Source organism: Festucalex cinctus, chromosome 1, assembly GCF_051991245.1.
Source record: "Festucalex cinctus isolate MCC-2025b chromosome 1, RoL_Fcin_1.0, whole genome shotgun sequence".
Taxonomy (NCBI): domain Eukaryota; kingdom Metazoa; phylum Chordata; class Actinopteri; order Syngnathiformes; family Syngnathidae; genus Festucalex; species Festucalex cinctus.
This window is the reverse complement of record NC_135411.1, coordinates 25,349,385-25,372,172: the sequence shown is the minus strand read 5'-3', so window position 1 is coordinate 25,372,172 and position 22,788 is coordinate 25,349,385. Positions and strand designations below refer to the sequence as shown.

General features: G+C 42.0%; 1 protein-coding gene across 4 annotated transcripts in view; it reads left to right on the top strand.

Annotated features, from left to right (window-relative positions):
• The window catches only part of kirrel1b (kirre like nephrin family adhesion molecule 1b), a 92,293-nt gene that overhangs the window by 37,505 nt on the left and 32,000 nt on the right, over positions 1-22,788 (top strand). For 2 of the 4 annotated variants that reach the window (XM_077525549.1, XM_077525522.1), the window contains exons 1-2: positions 5,537-5,747; positions 16,663-16,812. In XM_077525549.1, the coding sequence (XP_077381675.1) occupies positions 5,693-5,747; positions 16,663-16,812 (205 nt within the window). In that variant the 5' untranslated portion in view covers positions 5,537-5,692. Of the gene's footprint in view, positions 1-5,536; positions 5,748-16,662; positions 16,813-22,788 lie in introns of those variants that run through there. The other 2 variants (XM_077525533.1, XM_077525541.1) reach the window with 1 other exon arrangement.

The window sequence follows — 22,788 nt, the reverse complement described above, 5'->3', positions numbered from 1 at the left end:
AGCATTATCGGGAAATCTGGAATCCTGTCTGGGCTAGACACAAAAGCGTCTATTAAAAATCTGCGACAGATGCACACGCGTGCACACACACCACTATACGCTTGGACTTGTTTTTATCGACCACTCAACATTTACAGCCTTCAACTGCTCATGCACCAAAAACACAACCACACACACTTTGTGCTCATTGGCTGATACTAACACTATCAGACGTGTACAGTGTGCTCTAACGACAAAGGAGAGGCAAGGTTGGGGTGGAGGCGTGTACACATGTGCGCACTTCGCACTCTTAAAAAGCAATTAAGAGCCGGCAGCAGTAGCAGATGAAGAAGAAGAAGATGGAGGAAGAAGAGGTGAATTAAACATCAGCGCCACCAGATGGAAAGAAATCGGACGGGAAAGAAGGAGAGAAGATGAATAATTGAAGGCGTCGTAAAAAGAAAAAAAGAAATAAAAGTGAAATAAGAGATGAGATGAAATGTAAGAAAGCGCAAGTCAATTACAGACAAAGCTGCAGGGAGAGTGCGTGTGCGTGTTGGGGTGTGCGTGTTTGGAGACTGGTGTACGTACTACGTATGTGTCTGTATGTGTGTGGGTGTGTATGAGTGTGTCGGTGTGCGCTCGTCTGTGTGTCATGTATGTGTGTACGCATCTCTCCGTGTGTGACTATGATGTGTGCATGTTTACGTGGGTAGTATGTGTGTGTGTGGGGGTGTGTGGGTGTGGGGGGGGGGGGTGTCTGTGCCATGTACTTCTACACTTCTTTTGTGTGTGTGTATACTTGTGTAATAAGTATGGAGGCTGTTGTGTATTACTAGTAATTCGGACATTTGATGAGTGGGCGTGGCTGCCGTGGCATATTAATAATCGAATCATAAACTTTCTATGACTGCTAAAGACTTAAACCATGTGGGAACGCCAGTTGACGCATATTAATTAAAACCCTTTAGATACTACTATGACAACAATCTGCCTGTTTTTTTTTGTTTTTTTTGTCTGTTCCTCTTGCCGTAAAGCTCATCTCCTCCGCTTCCAGAATCTGTTAATATTACATTGCTAGCGCAAACAGTTAAAGAGTTATAGTGGTTTGAAAAATATGCGTCATTTCCTGTCAGGGATGACCGGTTCATATTTTGAGGGTTAAGAGAATGTGTATGACCTCCATACACATGAAATCGTATCTTGTTGTTTTGACAATTCCCTGAATCTTTTCATGGCACCCTGCAAATCTTGATGTAATTGTAAAGCAAACAAAAATGCACTTTTTTTCCCCCAGAAGTTAGTTCAAATGCCAACAGCAAGTTGCCAAGCTGCGCAAGATATTTTGAAATGCTATGTGATCATTTATAAACAGGAAGCCTTGATTCTGAGTGGCTGACGTGTTGAACAGGGAGAAACGCAATTGTAACCCACCTATCAGGTTAAGTGAGATAACAGGTAATGAATCTTGAAATATAGATTTCACAAACTTGGACTAGCATGAGAAGAACCTAGATTCTTATGGAGCCATATGTTTGAGCAACAATAATGACACAACGATTGACAGTTGTGTAGCAATGCATGTATTGTTACAACATGTAAATGAACAATTAGTATGAAAAATAATAAATTGGAAAAAAAAAAAGTTGTGTGCACCAAAAAAAATAACTCAGTCCTTTTCAACTCAAATCGTTGGGGCCTTTTTTTCTAAATCTTTCAAGTTCACTTGTCCTGTGTCACTGTCACATCCAAGAATAAATCCGAAAGATGTATGAAATGTTTGTCCTACCATGACCAACCGTCCAGCAGGGAATATGAAGTTGTGTTTTTGTGTGTGTTCGTTCTCCTCGAAGGTCCTTGGGTTAGCTCGCCATCCAGATGTGGTCCAGAATCGTTGACTGGTCCTTAGATTCGTCCGTATAAAAAAAAAAAACGACCGTTGTCGTCTGCGTTGAAGGCTGGGCGCCGTCGAACGCTCTCACCACGTAAAAAGAGGAAAAATGGAGCGCAGGGAAAAACGTTCTCCGGTGTACAGTACTGACTCCGGTCCAACCAGCATTTGAACTAGCTACTGCTCAAAAACTGTATTCACTAACAGTAAGCAACAGTAAGTGTATCTCAAATCAATTTTATCAAAAAATAATCTTACAAAACTTTCTGCTTGTCTCGCTGCTTCACCTCGTCGTAACTGCGTCACGTCAACCGCGAGGTAAAAGAGGAAGTAAGAGGGCGGAAGCGTGCCTAAACTGACCTCGCCATAGGCTGAATGTGACCTATGCTGCTTCTGATTGGCTGATAGCACGGGGGGGTGGCTTCAAGTGCACTTGTAAAAATTATTTCTACAGTACAAATATTAATTCAATCATTATCGTTCTCTTTTCAGTTTGTTTTAAAAATGAATGTTATGTCTTTATTACTCTATTTTCTCAGCCTCTGTAAAAGGTAGATTTTACTTCCTAACTTAATTTTGTACCTGGGTTACACAATGGTCTCTAATGACACTTTGCTTGTATCATTGCTGCATGTTTGATGTTTGTAACTGTGACGTACTGACTGCTGTCAGTGAAAAAGTGGATCCCAGAAAATGTAGGCCCAGACAGGAAATACAATTTAGATGAGTTTTATTCACAAACCCACCAAAACGCAAAACGCTGGCTCAGATGCCAGGAGAAAAAACATAAAGCGCGAGAACAATACTTGGAAAAGTTAATAACAAAAAAACACTTGCAAAAGGCAAGGAGAAACAGGGGTTAACAAAAAATACTTACAACTAGGGGTGTTAAAAAAAAATCGATTCGGCAATATATCGAGATACTAGAGCACGCAATTCTCGAATCGATTCAATAGGCAGCCGAATCGATTTTTTAATATACATTTTTGATGGAAAAATATTCAACAAAACGTCTAAATTTCACACCTTAAGCATGGAAGAATGTTATATTAATGGAACATTAAGCCTTATTATTTTATTTCAACGCTGTTCAAACATGAAAAATGTTACAACCTGTTTGTTAAATACAGTACAGCTATAAGACTGACATTTCAGATCAATAAATAATACATTTTCATACAAATCTTACAGTGTACATGTACAAGTTTACTGAATGGTATTTTCTAAATTTGAGTAAAAAAAATCGCAACAATCGACGTGTAAATTCATATCGGGATTAATCGGTATCGAATCGAATCGTGACCTATGAATCGTGATACGGATCGAATCGTCAGGTACTAGGCAATTCACACCCCTACTTACAACGCAAGCTAGTTCTATCTAATTACAATAACACACACTACAATCTAACTATATACAAAACAGAAAGCGCCGTGGCAGATACACGTGGAAAAATACTAACTTAACAAATCAAAACAAGACTATACTAGAAACGCGAGACTAAGATTCAGGAAAAAAGGTCTAGAGAACGTCTTGAGCAAGGGCTGCATGCAAGAAATAATCCGACAATGATCTGCCGTGCCGGGAGTCCTCTTAAAGACCTCTTGATTGCGGTAACGCGCCTCAGGTGTGGCGCAGGCGGACACGACCCCTTCACTCGCCCACTGAAAAAAAACACCAAACACACATACTGAGAGCAGGATCATGACAGCAACAAACCAATTTGCATCAAAATCGCTAAAGAGTTCATCATGTTCTATTGAACTTATTGGAGCCAAACACACACCAAGACTTGCTCTAGTTAGCCAATATCTACGGTCTACGCAGCTAGCGACTGCACCAAGTAGCATGCAAGCTAACCCATCCAGCATTCAGGATGTTGTGCAATAGCCAAACCAGATTCACCTGTTGGCCACAATGCAATGCGAAAGGTTAGCCATTGGAAACTTAAAAGAACAACTATTCTGTAGTGACAACAATGCAGCAGGCATGCGCCTGCTGATTACAACGTAAAGTTGTCAATCAATTTGAATGTCAGACTTTGTAAAATTCTCTGGACGCTGTATGGTGTAGATCAGGGGTCTCCAAGCTCAGCCCTCAAGACTCCCTATCCAGTCTGTTTTCCATGTTTCACTCCTCCAACACATCTAAATCAAATTACCAGTGCATTATCAAGCTCTGCAGAAGCCTGATAACGATTCTGATTATTTGATTCAGGTGTGTTGGAGGGTGAGACATGGAAAACAGGCTGGATAGGGGTTCTTGCGGACTGAACTTAAGACACCGTATCGCGTAGATAAAGTGCTCAGCTGTCAGTGTGAATTGGGCGTAAAAGATATTTCAAGACGATATTCATTTGCTAACCTTGCTCTCGCAAGATGAATTCTTGCGGTATTTGTGAGTTCACAAACTCCGGAGAATACATCTTGTACCGCTCCCGTAGATAACCGCCGTTCCCGGACCACTGCTGGTTCGGACCAATCAGAGCGACATTGTGTTTGACGGCGGGATATGCAACTGTGACAAAACCAGGAAGCCAGCACCGACGCCGGGGCTAACAAACCCAACATGGGCGAATGGACGCTACAATTAATTCTGTTCTCGCAGAATTACTCACCGTTTCGACAAGAACGAACACAAAATGTTCACCAGTGCCTGTGATTGGTTAAAATAAATGTTTAGAATGTCGCATCGTCCAATCAGCTCGAATTATTGTACAGAATGTCCCGCCTTTTCCCGACCAAATTACTGTGGAGAGGTACCAGATGGATATGTAATATACGTATCATTCTGGCTATTGCCAGTTATTCATTTGCAGTAAAAGAGAAAATATTAGCGTAAAAAAAAATATATAGAGAGAGAACATTTTTCTTTTCCTTTTAAACATCTAAAGAATTGACAGCTTTGTTTAAAAATGACAACAAAAAAGTGCAGGGTCATCAGCATGTGTTAAAGGTAAATTAAAAACTAAGTTCCCTAAGGTTTTCTACTGTAAATAAAGTTTTCTAAAATTTCAACATAGTTCCTTAATTATATTTTATTTTTTTATTTTTAACCATAAAAAGTATAGGGAGTTCCCAGCATCATTTTCCTAAAGTGGAAATTTAAATAAATCCATAAATGAAAATTTCCCTGAATATTACTGTGCGACAAATGCATGTGAATATAGGTAATTTGGAGGTTTTGCCAGTCTTTGTAAAAGGTTTCAAAAGATCTTCGCAGAAAGTGGAAACATTGTCTGAATATGTTCAAAACGTCTTTGCGGCAAGTAATAACTCTCTGTGAACATCTTACAAATCCTGATGAAATCCCTAAATTCGCTACGTTCGCAAGCCGCTCGGTGATCTACCGGCTGTATCGGCCTTCAGATTCGTAAAACAGCCGAATATTTGTCAAAATGCCAAATATCGGCGGCAATTGCCGATTATCGGTCTATCCCTAATGTAGTCTTGAGAGTGTAGTATATATACTGTATGTGTGTTTGTGTACGCGTCTGTCTTCCTTTGTGTTTGTGCGTGTGAGAGTTTAGAATACTACGCACTACACTTTCCTTGTGTGGGCAACTAAAGTGGACAAACCTCGATGTCACCTGATTGGCTGCTTGTATTGAAGGCCTTGCTTGCGTGTGTTCATTGTGCTAAGTGAAGTTGATTCATGTTTGCGTGTGTGGGGGTGCGCGTGCGTGTGTAGGTGGGTGTTTGTTTAATGCCCCTGGTTGAGGTTTTTGTTGTGAGTGCGTGTGATTTGCAGTAAGCGCTCAGTTTGCCCGCCGTCTCCGTGGCGATTGGCGTCACGCTGCTGCGCCGCGCCGCTGGAAGGGAAATGAAAGAGGTGGCGAGGGGACGCCGGGAAATCAACAAACAACAACAAAGAGCCAGTATGTGTGCTTCTGTGGGATTTAAGTGTGTGTTCACGTCTGCGTGACTGCGTACTGTATGTACGGTTGTCTATGCGAGTGTGCGTGTTTAGTATGGACGTGTTGATATATGAATGAGTAGTGTACATGTATGTCTGCAGTATCAATAGGTGTGTAAGTGTTTGTGTGTGTTGTATGATTCATTCATGATTGTTCTAAATATTATTTTAAGATTAAGATATTAATATCCAGCGGCACGGTAGTCGAGTGGTTAGCACGTCCGCTTCCCAGTTCTGAGGTCTCCGGTTCGAGTCCAGGCTCGGACCTTCCTGGGTGGAGTTTGCATGTTCTCCCCGTGCCCGCGTGGGTCTTCTCCGGGTACTCCGGTCTCCTCCCACATTCCAAAGACATACATGGCAGGTTAATTGGGCGCTCCAAATTGTCCCTAAGTGTGCTTGTGTGTGTGGATGGTTGTTTGTCTCTGTGTGCCCTGCGATTGGTTGGCAACCAGTCCAGGGTGTCCCCCGCCTACTGCCCAGAGCCAGCTGAGATAGGCGCCAGCAGCCCCCGCGACCCTTGTGAGGAATAAGCGGTCAAGAAAATGGATGGATGGATGGATATTTATATCCATGTGCAATTTTGTGATAACGTTTTTTGTACACTAAGCAATGTAATCTTCTTTCTCTATGATGTAACCTGAATTTCTCTATGATGTAACTTGAAGGGGCAACCTTACGACATGAACACAATATTGAGTTTCATTCTAATACAGGGGTGTCAAACATAAGGCCCACGGGCCGGATCAGGCCCGCAAAGGGGTTTAATCCGGCCCGCGAAAAAAAAAAAATTGTAATGTCGGACTAATTAATCAGTAGTCCACAATCAAAATACTGTATATAAAATTTGTAACTTGACAAGCATTCCTCAGATAAGCAATGCAGCTTTTACGGGGGAATCGTCCTGGATGTCATTATTTTACACACAACTTAAAGTTACGGTTTGTTTAATTATTATTATTATTATATATATATTTTTTTTTTAATCATAGAGCGACAAACCTGTTAAATACGACACGAATTCAATTACTGGTAACACAAATATATATGACAAGGATTAGCGTCCTTATCACGTCAATAACTGTGTCACGCAATGCATTCTGGGAATAATATATATGCAAAACAGGTCGATTTAACACGTCCAGAACTCAGTGTTGCCGCATCCCATTTGCATTTGTATTATTTTTTGTAACCTCAGATGGTTCGGAGTGCCATCTAAATGATGGCAATACTTGAGGATGCCATACGGCATTTTTGTAGCACAGTAGACCAAGAAATAAGTCCAAAATGTGAAAAGATGTGGGCTGGACAAAAAATGTCCAATATGGCAGCGTACAGGGTATGTCACCATTTTGATACTTTATCAGCTTAAGAGTAAGTCAACCTTAAACATTTCTTGACAATAATATGTTATATATGACTTCACTAGTCTAAACATGACATTCTGATTAATATTACGTTTATGGAATATGAGTTATGCAGCGTTAGCACGTCCACCTCCTAGTACTGAGGACGCAAAATCAAGTCCAGGCTGCGGCCTTCCTGGGTGGAGTTTGCATGTTCTCCCCGTGCCTGTGTGGGTCTTCCCCGGGTACCCCTCCCACATTCCAAAGACATGCTCCGGATTGTCCCGAGGTGTGCTTGTGAGTGTGGATGGTTGTTCGTCTCTGTGTGCCCTGCGATTGGCTGGCAACCAGTTCAGGGTGTACCCCGCCTGCTGCCCGAAGCCGGCTGGGATAGGCTCCAGCACCCCCCGCGACCCTTGTGAGGAGCAGGCGGTTGAGAAAATGGATGGATGGAGTTATGCAGCAAAATATCGATGTTTTTATCCATCTCAGGGGCTGGCCATTTTGCCACTTTCTGTCGACTGCAGATGACATCATAGTTGCGCAGGGCTAGGTCAACAACCAATTACAACTCACTGTTTTCTGAAGCTGAGCTGTGATTGGTTGTTACCCATGACTGCAGCAAGTATGATGTCATTTTCAATTGACAGCACATGGCAAAATGGCTGCTTTCTGATATTGATCAAAACTGTTTGATTTTGCTGCTTAACTCATATTCAACTAACGCAATAATAACCAGAATACCGTATTTAGACTAGTGCGTCTGCATATGTATGAGTGTGTATGTGTATTTTAGCAATATGTATGGCTGTGTAGTCAAATCAATACGTCTCAAGGGCCAAAACTTTCTGAATATGGTCATTCAAACAAATCAATAGTGTTCTTGCTGTAACGTCCAGATAGAACACTTTGGATGCTTGAATGTGATTTTGACCAAAAAACGTTTTGTATACTTCGATGTCAATAGGGTTTTATATTGATACTTTAAAAAAAATGTAAACAAAAAACAACACAATTCTAGGGATGTTCGATTCCACTGTTTTGTTTTTTTCCGACTGATACCAACACGAGTATTCACTCTTGGCTACTCACCAAATACAGATACCACTAATATGTTTGATACATGACATGTCACTTAACACAGACTCCGCCCACCGACTCTCTCAAAAGAAAGTGGACTAAAAGGAAAAGAAAGCAAACTAGTTGTTAATAAACGCAACCAATGTGCATACATTCATCCACATGATGTAAACATAAACGCGGTGGCGTTCGCCACTCTCAGCTGACCTGGTTCCTTCCTGCTTCATGCATCCTAGTGTGTTTCGTCCCTCCCTGGTGAGTGTGAGTCTCAACACCAACCAGGCTCCAGCGATGAGTCAGCGCCACTGTCATGCGAGAACCGACAACCGTGACTCACAAAGCTCACTTTTACAATCACATGTACACACACACACACACACACACACACACAAAGGACTGAAAAACAGATTGGTCCAATCTGCCAAAAAAAAGTGGTTAAATTCGACCAATCTAGCTGGTAGTTTTGTGTCCGACATATCCTTTGGTTAAAACAACCACTTTAGAGAGTGGTAGGTGGTTTCAACCAATATGTATTGGTAATTGGGCCAACCGATACAAATTGGTTATTCTTACCAAGAGATTGGTTAATCTGTGTTAGAGGCTGAACAAAAGTACCACTGATTGTCATACCCACCTAAGTAGGGTGAAATTTGTTCTATGAATTTGACCCATGGCATCCACTGAGGGAGTGGTGAGCAGCAGCAGCGGCTGCGTTTGGGAATCAATTTGGTGATCTAACCCCCCAATTCCAGCCCATAATGCTGTGTCAAGCAGGGAGACAAATGGGTCCCATTTTTATAGTCTTTGGTATGACCCGGCCATTGAATTCACAACCTCCCAGTCTCAGCCCAGTCACTCTACCACTAGGCCACAGAGCTGGTCATGTCTAATTATCTATCTAGATACACATTTCTAAACTATTTCATAATTCCATTTTTAAACTATCCATCCATCCATCCATCCATCCATCCATCCATCCATTTTCTTAACCGCTTACTCCTCACAAGGGTTGTGGGGGTGCTGGAGCCTATCCCAGCTGGCTTCCGGCAGTAGGCGGGGTTGTCATGGTCTGAGTTAGGTTTGGGTTAGTTTTTTTATTTTACTTTTGTCATTGTTCAGGTTTAGTTTTTTTTTGCTGTTGTCTTTATCCTCATGTTTCTTTAAGATTCCGCCATGATCTGTGTTTTGTTGTCCTTGTGCGCCTCCCTAGTCTTGTCCACCTGTGTTTTGGCTTGCCCTTCCTCATGTGTCAACCAGTCAGCACCCTCTGCCACTCGTGTCTTGCCCAGGTGTGTCTCGTTGTGTTAATTAGTTTGTGTGTATTTAGGCCCTTGTCTCCCCTCTGTCTGCGTCGATCCATTGTTATTATTTCCTCCTGACATGGTGCCGGATTTTTGCCCCATAGTTCTTCCCAAGTTTGCCTTGTTTGCCTTCTTTGAGTTTGTTTGTTATTTCTGACCAGTACCTCGTTTACCTCCTTGTTTCTGTTCTATTAAATTCCTTTTAGGCTTCACCTCTGTTTCCTTGCCCTGCTTCCCTACATTTGAGTCCACCACCACACCTCAATCGTGACAGGGGTACACCCTGAACTGGTTGCCAGCCAATTGCAGGGCTATTTTTATTAAACTATATTATTTGTATTATGTCATATACAGTATAATATTTTGTAATCACTCATAATAATAAATACATTTACAATACAATAAATTGATACAATAAACATATTTCCAGGTGATCTATCTTGACTTACGCTCTATTTTAACCTATTTCATTGGTTGTTTGTCTAACCAATAAAATTGGTATGCTGGTATGTTGGTATACCACCTGGAATGGTAAATGTCTGACCAATCTATTTTTTAGTGTACCTACTTTTTGCGTTACCTCCTAAAATATTGACAGAGCATTTAAAAATATAAAGATACGTGTAGTAACTACAATGCAGTACATTTTATGTTTCACTTTGTCCTATAAGTCACTCACTTTTGTTGCCAGTGTTTCAGACATTTATGGTCTCACTGTATATTGAGGAGAACAATTTAGCATATTCAAAATATTACGTCATCAACCTGTCATTATGCTAGTTATTGTTAGCATATACAGGAAGATTTGGTCACGTTGCGGTTGCATTAATTTCAATCACAAGCACAGGGCAATATTTCCCAAAATGTTTGCCCCTGGAATTAAGATAAATTACAATATTAACCAGGACACTGTATTGGAGAGATATCGACTCAGTAAACTGGTCTTGATGTCGATTCTGGCACTCAAAACAACTCTCTGGTACCGGTCGCCAGTCTATTGCAGGAACGATACAAAGCATAGCATGGTTGCGTGGACTAGCATTCACACTTCTTGGCTACGTCCACAGCTATGCCTCCTTAATAAATGAGAAAGAAGCAATCACATGTCTATGAAGCAACCACATGCAAAATGAACTGAAATAGGTGAGCAGAACTGTTTTTCAAAAGCCGATCCATGTGTATGAATGCGTGGAGAAGGAAAAAGCAACATGAATGAATGTTGATGAATGTATGTAAACAAAAACGCATGTAAATGACCATTCATCAAGTCCGGAAAAAAACTATCGTGTCCATTTTATTCATCGAATATTTATCTGCTTACGTCACGCAGCAAAGGCTCTGCGCTTGCCGCTCTTAATGTGACCGTAACCAGACCAATTACCGTATTTTTCGGATTATAAGACGCAGTTTTTTTCATAGTTTGGCCGGGGGTGCAACTTATACTCTGGTGCGACTTATGTGTGAAATTAACACATTATTATATCATTTCACATGTTATTTTCACACTAAACCGCACGAGGGCGCTCTAGGCCTGTGTTGATAAATTCAACATTGCATCATCTACCTCCCGAGTTGGGGGAGTTGTTTAAAAGTGACACCACGAGGATGAAGATTTCATTGGATTTAGTGATTTGGAGTGAAACTGATAGTTTGGTGAACTTGTCAGCATATTCTTTATGCTAGAGTTATATAAATAACTTGTAGTGATGGGAAAATAATTCACCCACGGAACGTTGGGACAAAGGGAGAGTTCCGGGTGGGAAGGTTTTGTTATGTGTAAAAGGGGAGTTAGCCTGTTAACTTCTAGCTGAGTGGGGAGTTGCTGTTAAGACCTCAGAAGCTGATGTCAATAAAACGCCAGCCTTTGGCTCCGCGCTTCAACACTCCGCCTCCGACTCGTCACTGCTCGCTACGCTACAAACTCTTAATATGTTACGTCATTACTGACATTACCAGGCATGTCAGTCATGTAACGTTAGTATACCGTACACTTATTCAGCCTGTTGTTCTCTATTTTATTTTTATTTTAAATTGCCTTTCAAGATGACATGTATGTTTTTGGTGTTGGATTTTACCAAATAAATTTCCCCCAAAAATGCGACTTACATATGTTTTTTCCTTCTTAATTATGCATTTTTTGGCTTGTTCGACTTATAATCCGGAGCGACGTATAATCCGAAAAACACGGTACATGTATTTGAAGCGGCTCCTGTTATCAATCCACTTTTGTTGATACCGATATCCGTCCGATAGTTGTCTGTCTGATAGTTATCGTGCATCCCTACTCAATTTAATTGATAAAACCAGTTTTTACATGTAAGTCATTATTTATGTGCAGCCTTGCGTTCTAAATGGTTTTCTGGTTTGCCTACCAAAAAGCTCATGTGTGGCCTGAACACAACAGCGAGCCTTTCTCGGTCATGTTGTCAATGAGCTGCACTGTGGCATCTTTCCAGCAACAACATGGAACTGTCAAAGTAAAACTAAAGCAAACAAAAAGTCAGCCAGTCCAACACGTGCAAATGGGTAAAAAAGGTCAAAAACATCGGATAAAATCTATGAACACAATGAGTCGGCTGTTCTTTCCTTTGAGGGCCTCTCTGGGGTGTAATTCAAAGTTCTCACTCACGTTTGTTGTGGATTTTGTCATTCATCCAGCACCAGGTCATTTCGTTCTCAAGGTATTGAATTGACCGCAACTGTACTGACATTTCACCTCTCATCTGAGAAGGCTTCATCAGTTCATGCGCAACAAGGCTTGCTTAGGACTGGAGAGCCTGAGTGGATGTGGAAAACGCTGCAAGCGCTCGCACACACTACTTCATTGTTCTCACGCTACTAAATGACTCGCGCACAAAACCTTTGTGGAAATGCCTGCAGTCTTTTTTTTTTTTTTTTTCTAGGTAGCTTGAAGCAAACTATAGGGCCAAGGCCGGACCATCCTAATTTGGAGCATTCCGATACGTGGACTGTCAGACTGGGAAGGGAAGGCAAGGAGAAACGAGGAAGGATGTTGTAAATAAGAGAGAGTAAGCACACAGGAGAAGAAATCACCAGGGAATGCTGATGGTGGAGAATGCCGACGAGTGCGTGTATGTGTGTTTCTGGGGTGAGGGTTGTGTAGCGGCAAGGAGGATAAGGAGGGCGGTGGTGTATCCCGTAGGGTTAATTACATCTCTGTTCTCTGTCAGTACGATTCTCCCGTCTACAATCTGAGCCGCCGCCGCTTCGGGCTGACAGGACACGCACACGCGCGCTCACGCACACAAACACACTGGCCCTGTAATGTCCATAAATTGGCTAAAAATTTTGCTATGGTTCGACCTTGAATATTTGAATAAGAAGATCAAAGAGTTTGCCTTTAATTGTATTGTGTATAATGAAATTTCCATAAAGCCATTAGTCAAACCCAGTTTCACTTAGCAACATGAAATTTGGTAGTCGCGTATTTCTTGAGTAGGCCCACCAAAAAGTCTCAAGAAGCTGCATACTCAAAAAGACACAGGAAGTCAACCATGTTGGCTCAAATTGGCCATTTTAGGTGAGTTCCAGGAATCTATCTAAGGCTAAAAACAAGAAAATGAAATTTGGTAGGTACATTTCGTAGATCCACAAAAAAAAAAAAAATCACGAGAAGCCATGTCCGAAAAATACAGGAGCACAGTCAGTTTGACTCCAATCGTCCATTATAGGGCCATTTTGGTCGTTTTCCAGGGCCACTTTAAAGCCATATTCACAACCAGTGCCGCATAACATGTAAGTCGGTAGGCATGTCTATCGTAAGGAAACCTACAAAAATTAGACAAGACAAGGACAAGTCTGCCATTTTGGCTCAAGCTGGATTAAGCTCATTTGTCCCATTTCCAGGGGTCTTTCTGCAGCTTTACTAACGCTAGTTTCCCATAGCAATGTGAAATTTGGTAGTTATGTCTTTCCTGAGTAGATGTACAACAAATAACAAACCATGTCCAAAAACACATAGGAGTCTGCCATTTTGTTTTGAAACTGACATTTTAGTGTTATTTTGGCCATTTTGGGGGGCTTTACAATGGCAAAATCGTCTTAGAGATTTTGTGTGACTGCTACCAAATTACCATTTCTTATAAACAGATGTGCGACATTAAGTTACAAAATGTTTATTTTTTTTCTTCATCGTTGCATATGGGTGGAGCGTAAAACAGAAGTTTGACCACTAGTCATAAAACTGGTAACCTTGTTTTCACAAGATGAATTCTTGTGGAATTTGTGAGTTTACAAACTCCGGAGAATACATCTTGTACCGCTCCCGTTGATTTCCACCGATCAATCACAGAGCGACATTGTGTTTCGGCTGGGACATCAACTGTGACGAAACCAGGAACCCACCGCCGACGCCGGGGCAAACAAACAAACCTAAAATGGAAGAATGGACGCTACAATTAATTCTATTCTTGCAGAATTACTCACGTTTCCTTGTTGAATGTTGAACAGCAAGAGGCGCTTCGTGGATTTCTAGCTGGTAAGATGTTCGTACTTTCCCCCCCTTCGACAAGAACAAAGAAGAAATTTTCACCCGTGGCCGTGATTGGTTTAAACAAACGTGTACAATGCCGCATCGTCCAATCAGCTCGAATTATTGTACAGAATGTCCCGCCTTTCCCGAGCAAATTACCATGGAGAGGTACCAGATGGATTTTGCGGAGAACTCCCTTGAGTCAAGCGCAAAATCAATCTGGATATTACCAGGTTATAAAGCTGGATCAAATTGAGTAGACGTATAACCACAACCAAATCTCAAGAAGCAATGCCTGAAAAGGCAAAGTCTGCCATTTTGGCTTGAAGCAACTTTATCAGGTTAATTTTGTTCATTGAAAGAGTTTCTTCTCAAGCAAACTGCTCTTAGAGATGTTATCCAATTGCGACCATATTCGACTGAGTCCACAAAAGCAAACGGTGACCAAACATCCAAGTCGTACGTGGTGCAATCCCGCCTCGTCGATTTCCCGCCGTCTCTCCCTTGTTTGCACCTTGCCGCCGCGGGGACGCCGCCGCGCACCTCATTAGCCGTTGTCGTCGCCTTCATTAGCTAATGGGATTGTTTTAAAGAGGGCAGAGGAGCCCGCGGGGAAGACAAACACCCAAACTTTTGTGTGCTGCCGTGGAATCACTTTGTGACTCGCTTTGTGCTGTAAATTACTCACAGCTTTTTTTTGTGTGTGTGGGAGTGATTGTGTGTGAGTGTAGTATGTCTGAGAACGTGGGTACGGGTCTGGGAATGTGCAGGTGTATGCGATTGTATGTGGTAGTGAGTGTGTTTATGGGCGAATTATTCTGCGCGTATGGGAAAGCGTTTTTGTCTGTGTGGGGGAAGCGTGTGTTTGGGAGTGAGTGCGTGTTTGTGCGTATATAAAGCGCCTTCTTTTCCTTAATTAGCGTGCAAGCCTTGCTTTGAGAATATGAAACATCACCTGATGATGCAAACGACTGCAAACTGTCGCCTCCACACCTGACTGTGTGTGTGTGATTGTGTGTTTGCGTGTGCGTGCGCACAGCACTTGTAGTCTTTACACGCCGCGCGCTCTAGCGGGCCGATGCGGTAGCCAAAAGGCTTATTTTGCCGGGGGAAATGCAAGCGTGTAAGCAGAATCCTTTGTACTGTGTGATGGGGGTTGAAAAAAAATGAGCAGCTCTGCAGTGATGTTCTCACAACGCAAAAAAAAAAATGCCTGCATACTCACACACACGCATACAAACACACACACTCAAGCACCAGCGAAATCTGCTGAGAGACCTTGAAAAGTCGTCGAGAAGGAGAAGAAACAACAAATGGGTGACGAGAATACAAATGAGACTATTGTGTTGTTTAAAAGAGCCTTTTTGCCCCAAACTAAAATATTAGGCTTGTATCTTATGTTATTCGCATTAGCCATTTAGCAAGACCAAAACAGAAATTGACATTTAAGGGAGGCAAAAGCATGTCTGAATGTAAAATTACTAATTAAATAAAATTCCAAGTGTCTTCTGTGCTGCTAAATAACTATTACAGAGCTTGAGGTAATCATTAGTTTTAGGCAGCAAGCATTAGCACAGCACTTCTATTTGAGTCTCACCTAAAAATGGTTAACTGAGAACCCCGCAAACAAACAAGCACGAGACCAGCATGGCGTCGCGCTAATTTAGGTTTGTCTGAACTTAGCATAAGATTCAAGTGATACAGCGTAGAATAGGGAAGAAATTGTTAAAGCGATAAAACTAAATGAAACGAAAACGTGATGAAATATGATTTTGATTGGCTAGTATTATTTACTATTTGTGTCAAAAATAAAAACGAAAAGGATGTGGTTGTATTTGTACCACAAAAAAGTGACTCGTCAAGTTAGGAGTGAGTTTACGGTGCGGTTAGTGTTAGCTTTAGACAGTTAGCATGACCAAACCATGACCAAACGATTTACAGTGATGAAAAGTAATAGCTAGTTACTAGATGTTAACTAGCTACTGTAATACCAGCTGCTAATATTACCTTTACAACTGTATTTAGTGTTGATATTTATCACAGATTTATGTGTGTCAAAATGTGTTGATGTATTGTTAAGATTTGTACCACTTAAAAAATATTCTAAACTGAGCTGGATGTTATTTCACATTAGTTTTAGCTTTAGTATGAGAGTGCCAACTGTTTTTGAGTCCCATGTAGAAAATGTCGCTTAGGACGGTGTAGAATTAGTATTACACACTTTACAGTAATGACAAATGTCATAAAATTCACAGTATTAGTTTACCTCAATTACTAGATTGTTTATCGCCTAAATTTAGTGTTTGCCATAAATAGAATTAGGGAAAGTGAAAGATTTCACATGCAGTTAGTGTTAGCTATAGCTAGCTGGACATCAAAATTGTGGTGAAAAATACACTGCACAAATTTTGGGGAAATCGAAACAATCATGCACGTCTACTAGACCGCATTCCAGCCAGTTTTGATATAATAAACACTTCCATTCTTAATGTAATTGGTCTGATTTGGGAGGTTTTCCTACCTGACAACATTCAGTGCTGAAGTCTGATGGAAACAATCAGTGATTCTGGTGATGTTTATGCACTTTACAAGCATCAAATCAAAACTTTATCTTGGACAGTTTAACTCACAGGACGCTAATTTGCCTGTTTTTGTTTGCAGCGCGGTGTGTTCGCTTTTCCCAGGAGCCGGCTGACCAGTCGGTGGTCCTGGGTGAGCGAGTGGTCCTCTCCTGCGTGGTCTTTAACTACAGTGGCATCGTCCAGTGGACCAAAGATGGCCTGGCACTTGGCGTCGGCGAGGGCCTCCGAGGTCTGGGACTTTATATTTAATACAGAGCAGTGTTTTAATAATCCTAACAAATAGTTTGCATTCATGTACCACCTTTACAGGTCGACTCAAGGAGCTTAATTTACTTGCATTTCATTTTAGCAATGTTTCACAATCCATCCATCCATCCATCCATCCATCCATTTTCTTGACCGCTTATTCCTCATAAGGGTCGCAGGGGGTGCTGGAGCCTATCTCAGCTGGCTCTGGACAGGAGGCGGGGTACACCCTGAACTGGTTGCCAGCCAATCGCAGGGCACACAGAGACGAACAACCATTCACACTCACAAACACACCTAGGGACAATTCAGAGCCTGCCATGCATGTCTTTGGAATGTGGGAGGAGACCGGAGTACCCGGAGAAGACCCACGCAGGCACGGGGAGAACATGCAAACTCCACCCAGGAAGGCCGCAGCCTGGACTCGAACCCGAGTCCTCAGTACTGGGAGGCGGACGTGCTCATCCACCGTGCCACCATGTTTCCCAATTGTAAAAACAATTACATGAAAATTAAAAAAAAATAATAATAATAAGTACAATGATAAGAATCCTAATCACCATTTTTGAAAATTGATGACATAAAAGCTAAAGTAAAAACAAAACTGTATAATAAAAAAATAATAATAATAAAAAAGGAAATACACTATGCTATTTTTGTACCCATATGTTGACAAGGCCCAATAAGTGCATTGAATTGTGCTTACTAACAAGTGATCTGCAATTTTTACTTTATTTTTTAAAAACTTTTGTCTCTAGTTTGGCCATCTTCCCCATGCCGCCGCTCCCGCTAGCTGCTAAGCTATATATTGCTTGGCCTTGGCTGAGGTTTTCTCGTTGTATTTACGAGCAGCGATTAATACCGGCGCGACACTTGAAGAATAGACGCTCTCCGGTACTCTCTCTCTCTTTTTGCAGCTTTTTATTGTCCGAGGCGAGCGTGGCAGCATCTGCAGTCGCCGCCAGAATCTCAATAAAAAGTTATTAAATGTCAAGTGCCGTGGCTTAATGGCGGCTTTATAATCACTTTAGCGTCTCCCGCGGACAAAATGTGTGCTGTTTATTAATTGTGGCGGGAGAGAATGAACCTTGGAGCGTTTGTAGAAAGCTTATATCACCTTTTATCGGCCCACAAGCCATATTTGATAGCTTTAAGTGAGGCGTTCAAAATGGAGGGCTCACTCACTGTGTGGCGGAACCACATGACCGATACTAGCGAATCGGGATCAAGAAAAGAACTATCATCCTCTTAAAAAGAACAATAAAAGGTGACATACAATCACTATTGTTTTATACATTAATACAAAAATAATTAAACGGTATATAATACAACTTTAATAAATATTCGAAAATAAAATACAATTTAAAAGTTTGGATAAAATGCAATTCATGAGACAAGATAAAATATAATTAATGTTTATGAAATATAATAAAAATTAAAAACATAATTTAGAAAATGATTTATTTAGTAAAATTAAGGAAAAAATATAATCAGTATGAGTTAAAAGAACTAAGAAAAAAGAGACATATACATATACATATATACTCAAATTCCAATATTTTTAATTGAATAACAAAGACAAGTAAAAGTTAACACTTCAATATTATTTAAATGTATATATAAATGTATACCTATTTCAATTCCACAAAATAAAATTATTATTCCAATAAAACACAAATAAATTTGTTAAAATACATCAAAATTTAAGGTCTTGACTCTGCACAAGTTTAAATATAAATGATATATAAATAAAAAAAGATGATCAAATAACAATGATTATTAATAATGAATATAAAAAATACAAAAAGTAGGAAATCTCTTTATTTAAATCTGAAAATTAATAACATTGTATAATTTATAATAATAATTCAAATGTTAAATGAAATATGCCATTAATATGATTAAATAGTTCACTATAATATAATATAATGTAATATAATATAATATAATATAATATAATATAATATAATATAATATAATATAATATAATATAATAAAAGTAGTGATTAAAAATGTATTTAACATGCTGGACAGATAACAATAAAACATATGTTAACATAAAAGTGATTATTAGACATGAGATGTGAATTTTGTGTTCACCACAATTTAATTCACAGGTTCAGATGCACGCACACGTGCACACACCCGTCACACGCGCGCACACACCTCCATCATCAGCGGCTTTATGTGACTGCCTCACACTCTTCCGCCTCCTCCTCTTTCTTTTTTTTTTTTTTTTTTTTATGCTCTCTTTGTCCTTGCAGCCGTCTTCTCCGCCAGCCAGGAAAGCGTCTGCATTTGATCAACATGCTGTCTTCTTTTTCCCTCCCTTTTCCCGTATCCGCCGCCAGCCGGCGACCATTCGTCTTCTTTAAACGGAACGCGCCGTGACAAAGTGTCGTCTCCTTCTTTGTCGTCGTCACCACTAGAAAGACACTAAGCACAGCCGCTACAATTCTGAAGCAGTCAGTCTGTGATAGTTGCTCAAATGTGAACAAATGTAGGGGTTGAAAAACATTGATATTGCATTAATTCAAATGTTTGTTTGTTTTTTTTCATTGAAATTTTCAGCTTTCACCATAAAAATGACAAAAAAGAGCAACTTTCTGCATGTTGCTGTGGACCAATTTGTGTTAAAACTATTGCTTACAAGTCAGGATCCACACTACTCCTTTCCTACAGGTAATTTAAAATACTTAGGTGTTAAAATTTCACCTAAGTTAACTGAATTAACTTCTTTAAATTTTTCACCATTATTGGATAGTATCCGTAGTGACCTGGAGCGCTGGAATAATCTTCCGATCTCTTTAATAGGACGGATAGCTACTATAAAAATGAAAGTTTTACCAAAGATTAATTATTTATTTTCAATGATTCCATTTAAACCTACGTCTAACTGGTTCCAATCGCTGGACTCTGCTATCATAAAATTCTATTGGAATAAAAAAAAAGCCAAAATTAGTCTATCTACTCTTCAGGAAAGTAAATCTAAAGGAGGTTTAGAGGCACCAAACTTTATGTACTATTATCTAGCTAATCAACTACAATATCTTGTGCTATGGACACAACCCAACAGAGATACTAACTGTTGGTTGGAATTGGAGCAGAAGGATTGTAATAATCTTAGACTGTCAGATTTACTCTTTATTACAAAATCAATAAGACGACATAATTGTTTTAAAAACCCAATGATAGCCGCCACCCTGACTGCCTGGTGGAAGGCATTAGAAATTACAAACTCCCAATTGGCGCCCTGTGGGCTCTCTCCCATTTGGCATAACCCCGACTTTCAACTTAATAATCAGTCGTTCCATTTAAGCCTATGGGAGCAGAAAGGAATTACACACCTTCATCATCTTTTCTCAGATAATAAGTTTATATCGTATACAAACTTGGTCCAGAAATATGAAATAAAAAAGGGAAATTTCTTACATTATCTGCAAGTTAAAAATATGGTTAAGAAACAAATCCCAACACTTCAGGATACGCTCCAACTGCCTGTCTTAGCTAAAGATATTATAAAGCTTTCTCCAACAACAATAAAGAAAATATCAAAAATATATAAGTTATTTTTATACACAAATAAAACGTATTTACCGACTTTAAAATGGGAAAAAGACTTGTCTATAGTTCCGGAACCAGACTTTTGGACCCAAATCTGTGAAAATGTATTTAAAATGACCAAACAGACAAATTTGCAACTTATCCAATATAAGATACTTCATAGAACATATATTACACAATATATGATGAAAAAAATGGGACTCTCTGACTCCGACATTTGTCTCCAGTGCTCACAAAACACTGCCGATACTTATCTTCATGCTTTATGGTCATGTACTCCAGTGCTGCATTTCTGGACTAAAATCTTGGAAAAGCTCGCTGATATATTAAACTGTAGGCTTCCTTTATCTCCAAGACTGTGTTTACTAGGTGACTTAACAATAACTGAGCTACCATGTAAACAATCTCAATCTATATTTATAGCCCTTACTATTGCTAAAAAAATAATCCTTGTCAATTGGAAAAATAAACAATCTCTAAATATCGACCACTGGTTAAACTTACTAATAAATTATATCTTAATGGAAAAAATCTCTGCCTTAAATAAAAATCAAGTATCAAGATTTAAACAAATATGGTCTATGTACATAGAATATTTTAATCTCAATTTGGCAACTTAATCCTGCCAAGATTCTGCCTGTTAACGAGAGCCACCACATCGTTACAACTTCTGTTTTCGCTGCTCCTGTATTTGGTATTTTGTATCTGATTGTTTTTATTTTTATATAGTCAGGAACCTAGTTGCTGCTAGTGGGCTCGAGCATACCACACTATACGACACTATACTCAATAACTCCTTAAGATCTATTTCTAGTGGGCACTAAGCATCAACACTTGGTGTTACTGCATGCTAATTAGTCAATTTTCTTGATGCCGTCCCCTGTGGTCGGGCGGGGGTGGTTCTGCCCCCCCCCCCCCCCGTTGTCTGCTCGGTGGCGGTTGCGTCTTGGCCGCTCCCTGGGCCCCCTGTGGGGTGCGGTGTTGGGGTGCTTCCCCTGGTGCCCGGGGCGGTGCCGTCCCGGCGCGGTCCGCTGCTCCGTGCCCGGCGGCGCGGTTCGGGGTGGGTGGGCCTCCGGTGTGCCCCGTGGTTCCCTCTCCCCTCCCCCTTCCTCCCCCCCGTCGCCTCTCCCTCCTCGCCTCCTCCCGCCCATCCTCCTCTGCCTCCCGGTCCCTTTTCCCTTGTCGCCCTCCCTCCTCCTCTCCCCCCCCGCCTCCTGCCCTGCAGCCGCCCTTTCGCCTTCTTGTCGTCTTCTCCCCGCTTCCCCCGCCCCCCCCCCCCCCCCCCTTCCCTGTCTGCCCTGCGGCCCCTCCCCCTCCCTCTCCCTGGGCCTGGGGCTCCCTCCCCGGCCCGGGCGTCGGGCTCCGGGGGCCGGGCGAGGGTTTGGGGCCTGCCCCACTCCGGTATAACTCCTGGCGCCCCGGGCGGGCTCCGGTGGCCGGTGGGCTGTCCGGTAGCCCTGCTGCGCTGGCTGTCCGCCCATTGTGGTGCCGGGTGGATGAGGTGGGGGGCGGCAGGGGGTGGGGGTGCTGGGGGGCGGGCGTGCCACCTACACCCGCCGGGTTGGGTGAGGCCCCGCTGGTCGCTCCTCTTACTCACTTCAATAGCTTGCACTATACACTTTGTAAATATACACATAGGGCACACAACACATTTCTTGGTGGGGTGGGGAAGGGTGGAAACACCGTCTTCACCCTTCAACTCCCCTCCAATTTTAATGCACCTCACGTCCAAGGGGAGGGGTGAGTTGGGGCGGGGAGCCATCAGAGGGGATGGACTGCAGTGCCTGGCAGCGCTGTGGTCCCCCCCATTTGTGTCCCTGCCCCACCACTTTGTCCCTCCATTCCCTTTTTTAATGCACCACACATATACATATTCATTTTTTGGGGGGGGATACGGGTGTGTCGGAGTAGGGGAAATTTTTTCCCTCTGCTCCGACTCACCTGCTCCCAATTTTAATGCACCACACGCACACACTTGTATATACACTGGGTGGGGCCACATTCACGGTGTAAGGGTAGAGCTCGCCAGTCGGCGAGCTGGCGGACTCAGTAACAGGGTTAGGTGTCACTTGTACTCTGGCGTGACGACCGGGGCCTCTCCCCACCGGGCTCGGTGTTCTGGTGTCCCGCCTTCTCCCCTGGTGCTTCCTCCTCTGCTTCCCCCCTCCCGCCGCTGTGCAAATCTCGCGCGGCTGGAGGTGGGGTGGGCACATCTTCCCTCTCTGCGCTGCTGCCCGGTGCCGGTTTCCGGGGGGGGGTGGGGGGTTCTCGCGGGGGGCCGGGTTCGCGGGGGGGGGGTGGCGGCCGTCGGGGGGGGGGCGGCTTGTTTGGGGGGGGGGTGGAGGTATGGGTGGGTGGGGGGTTGGGTGCTGGGGGTCGGGGTGTGTTCGGGGGT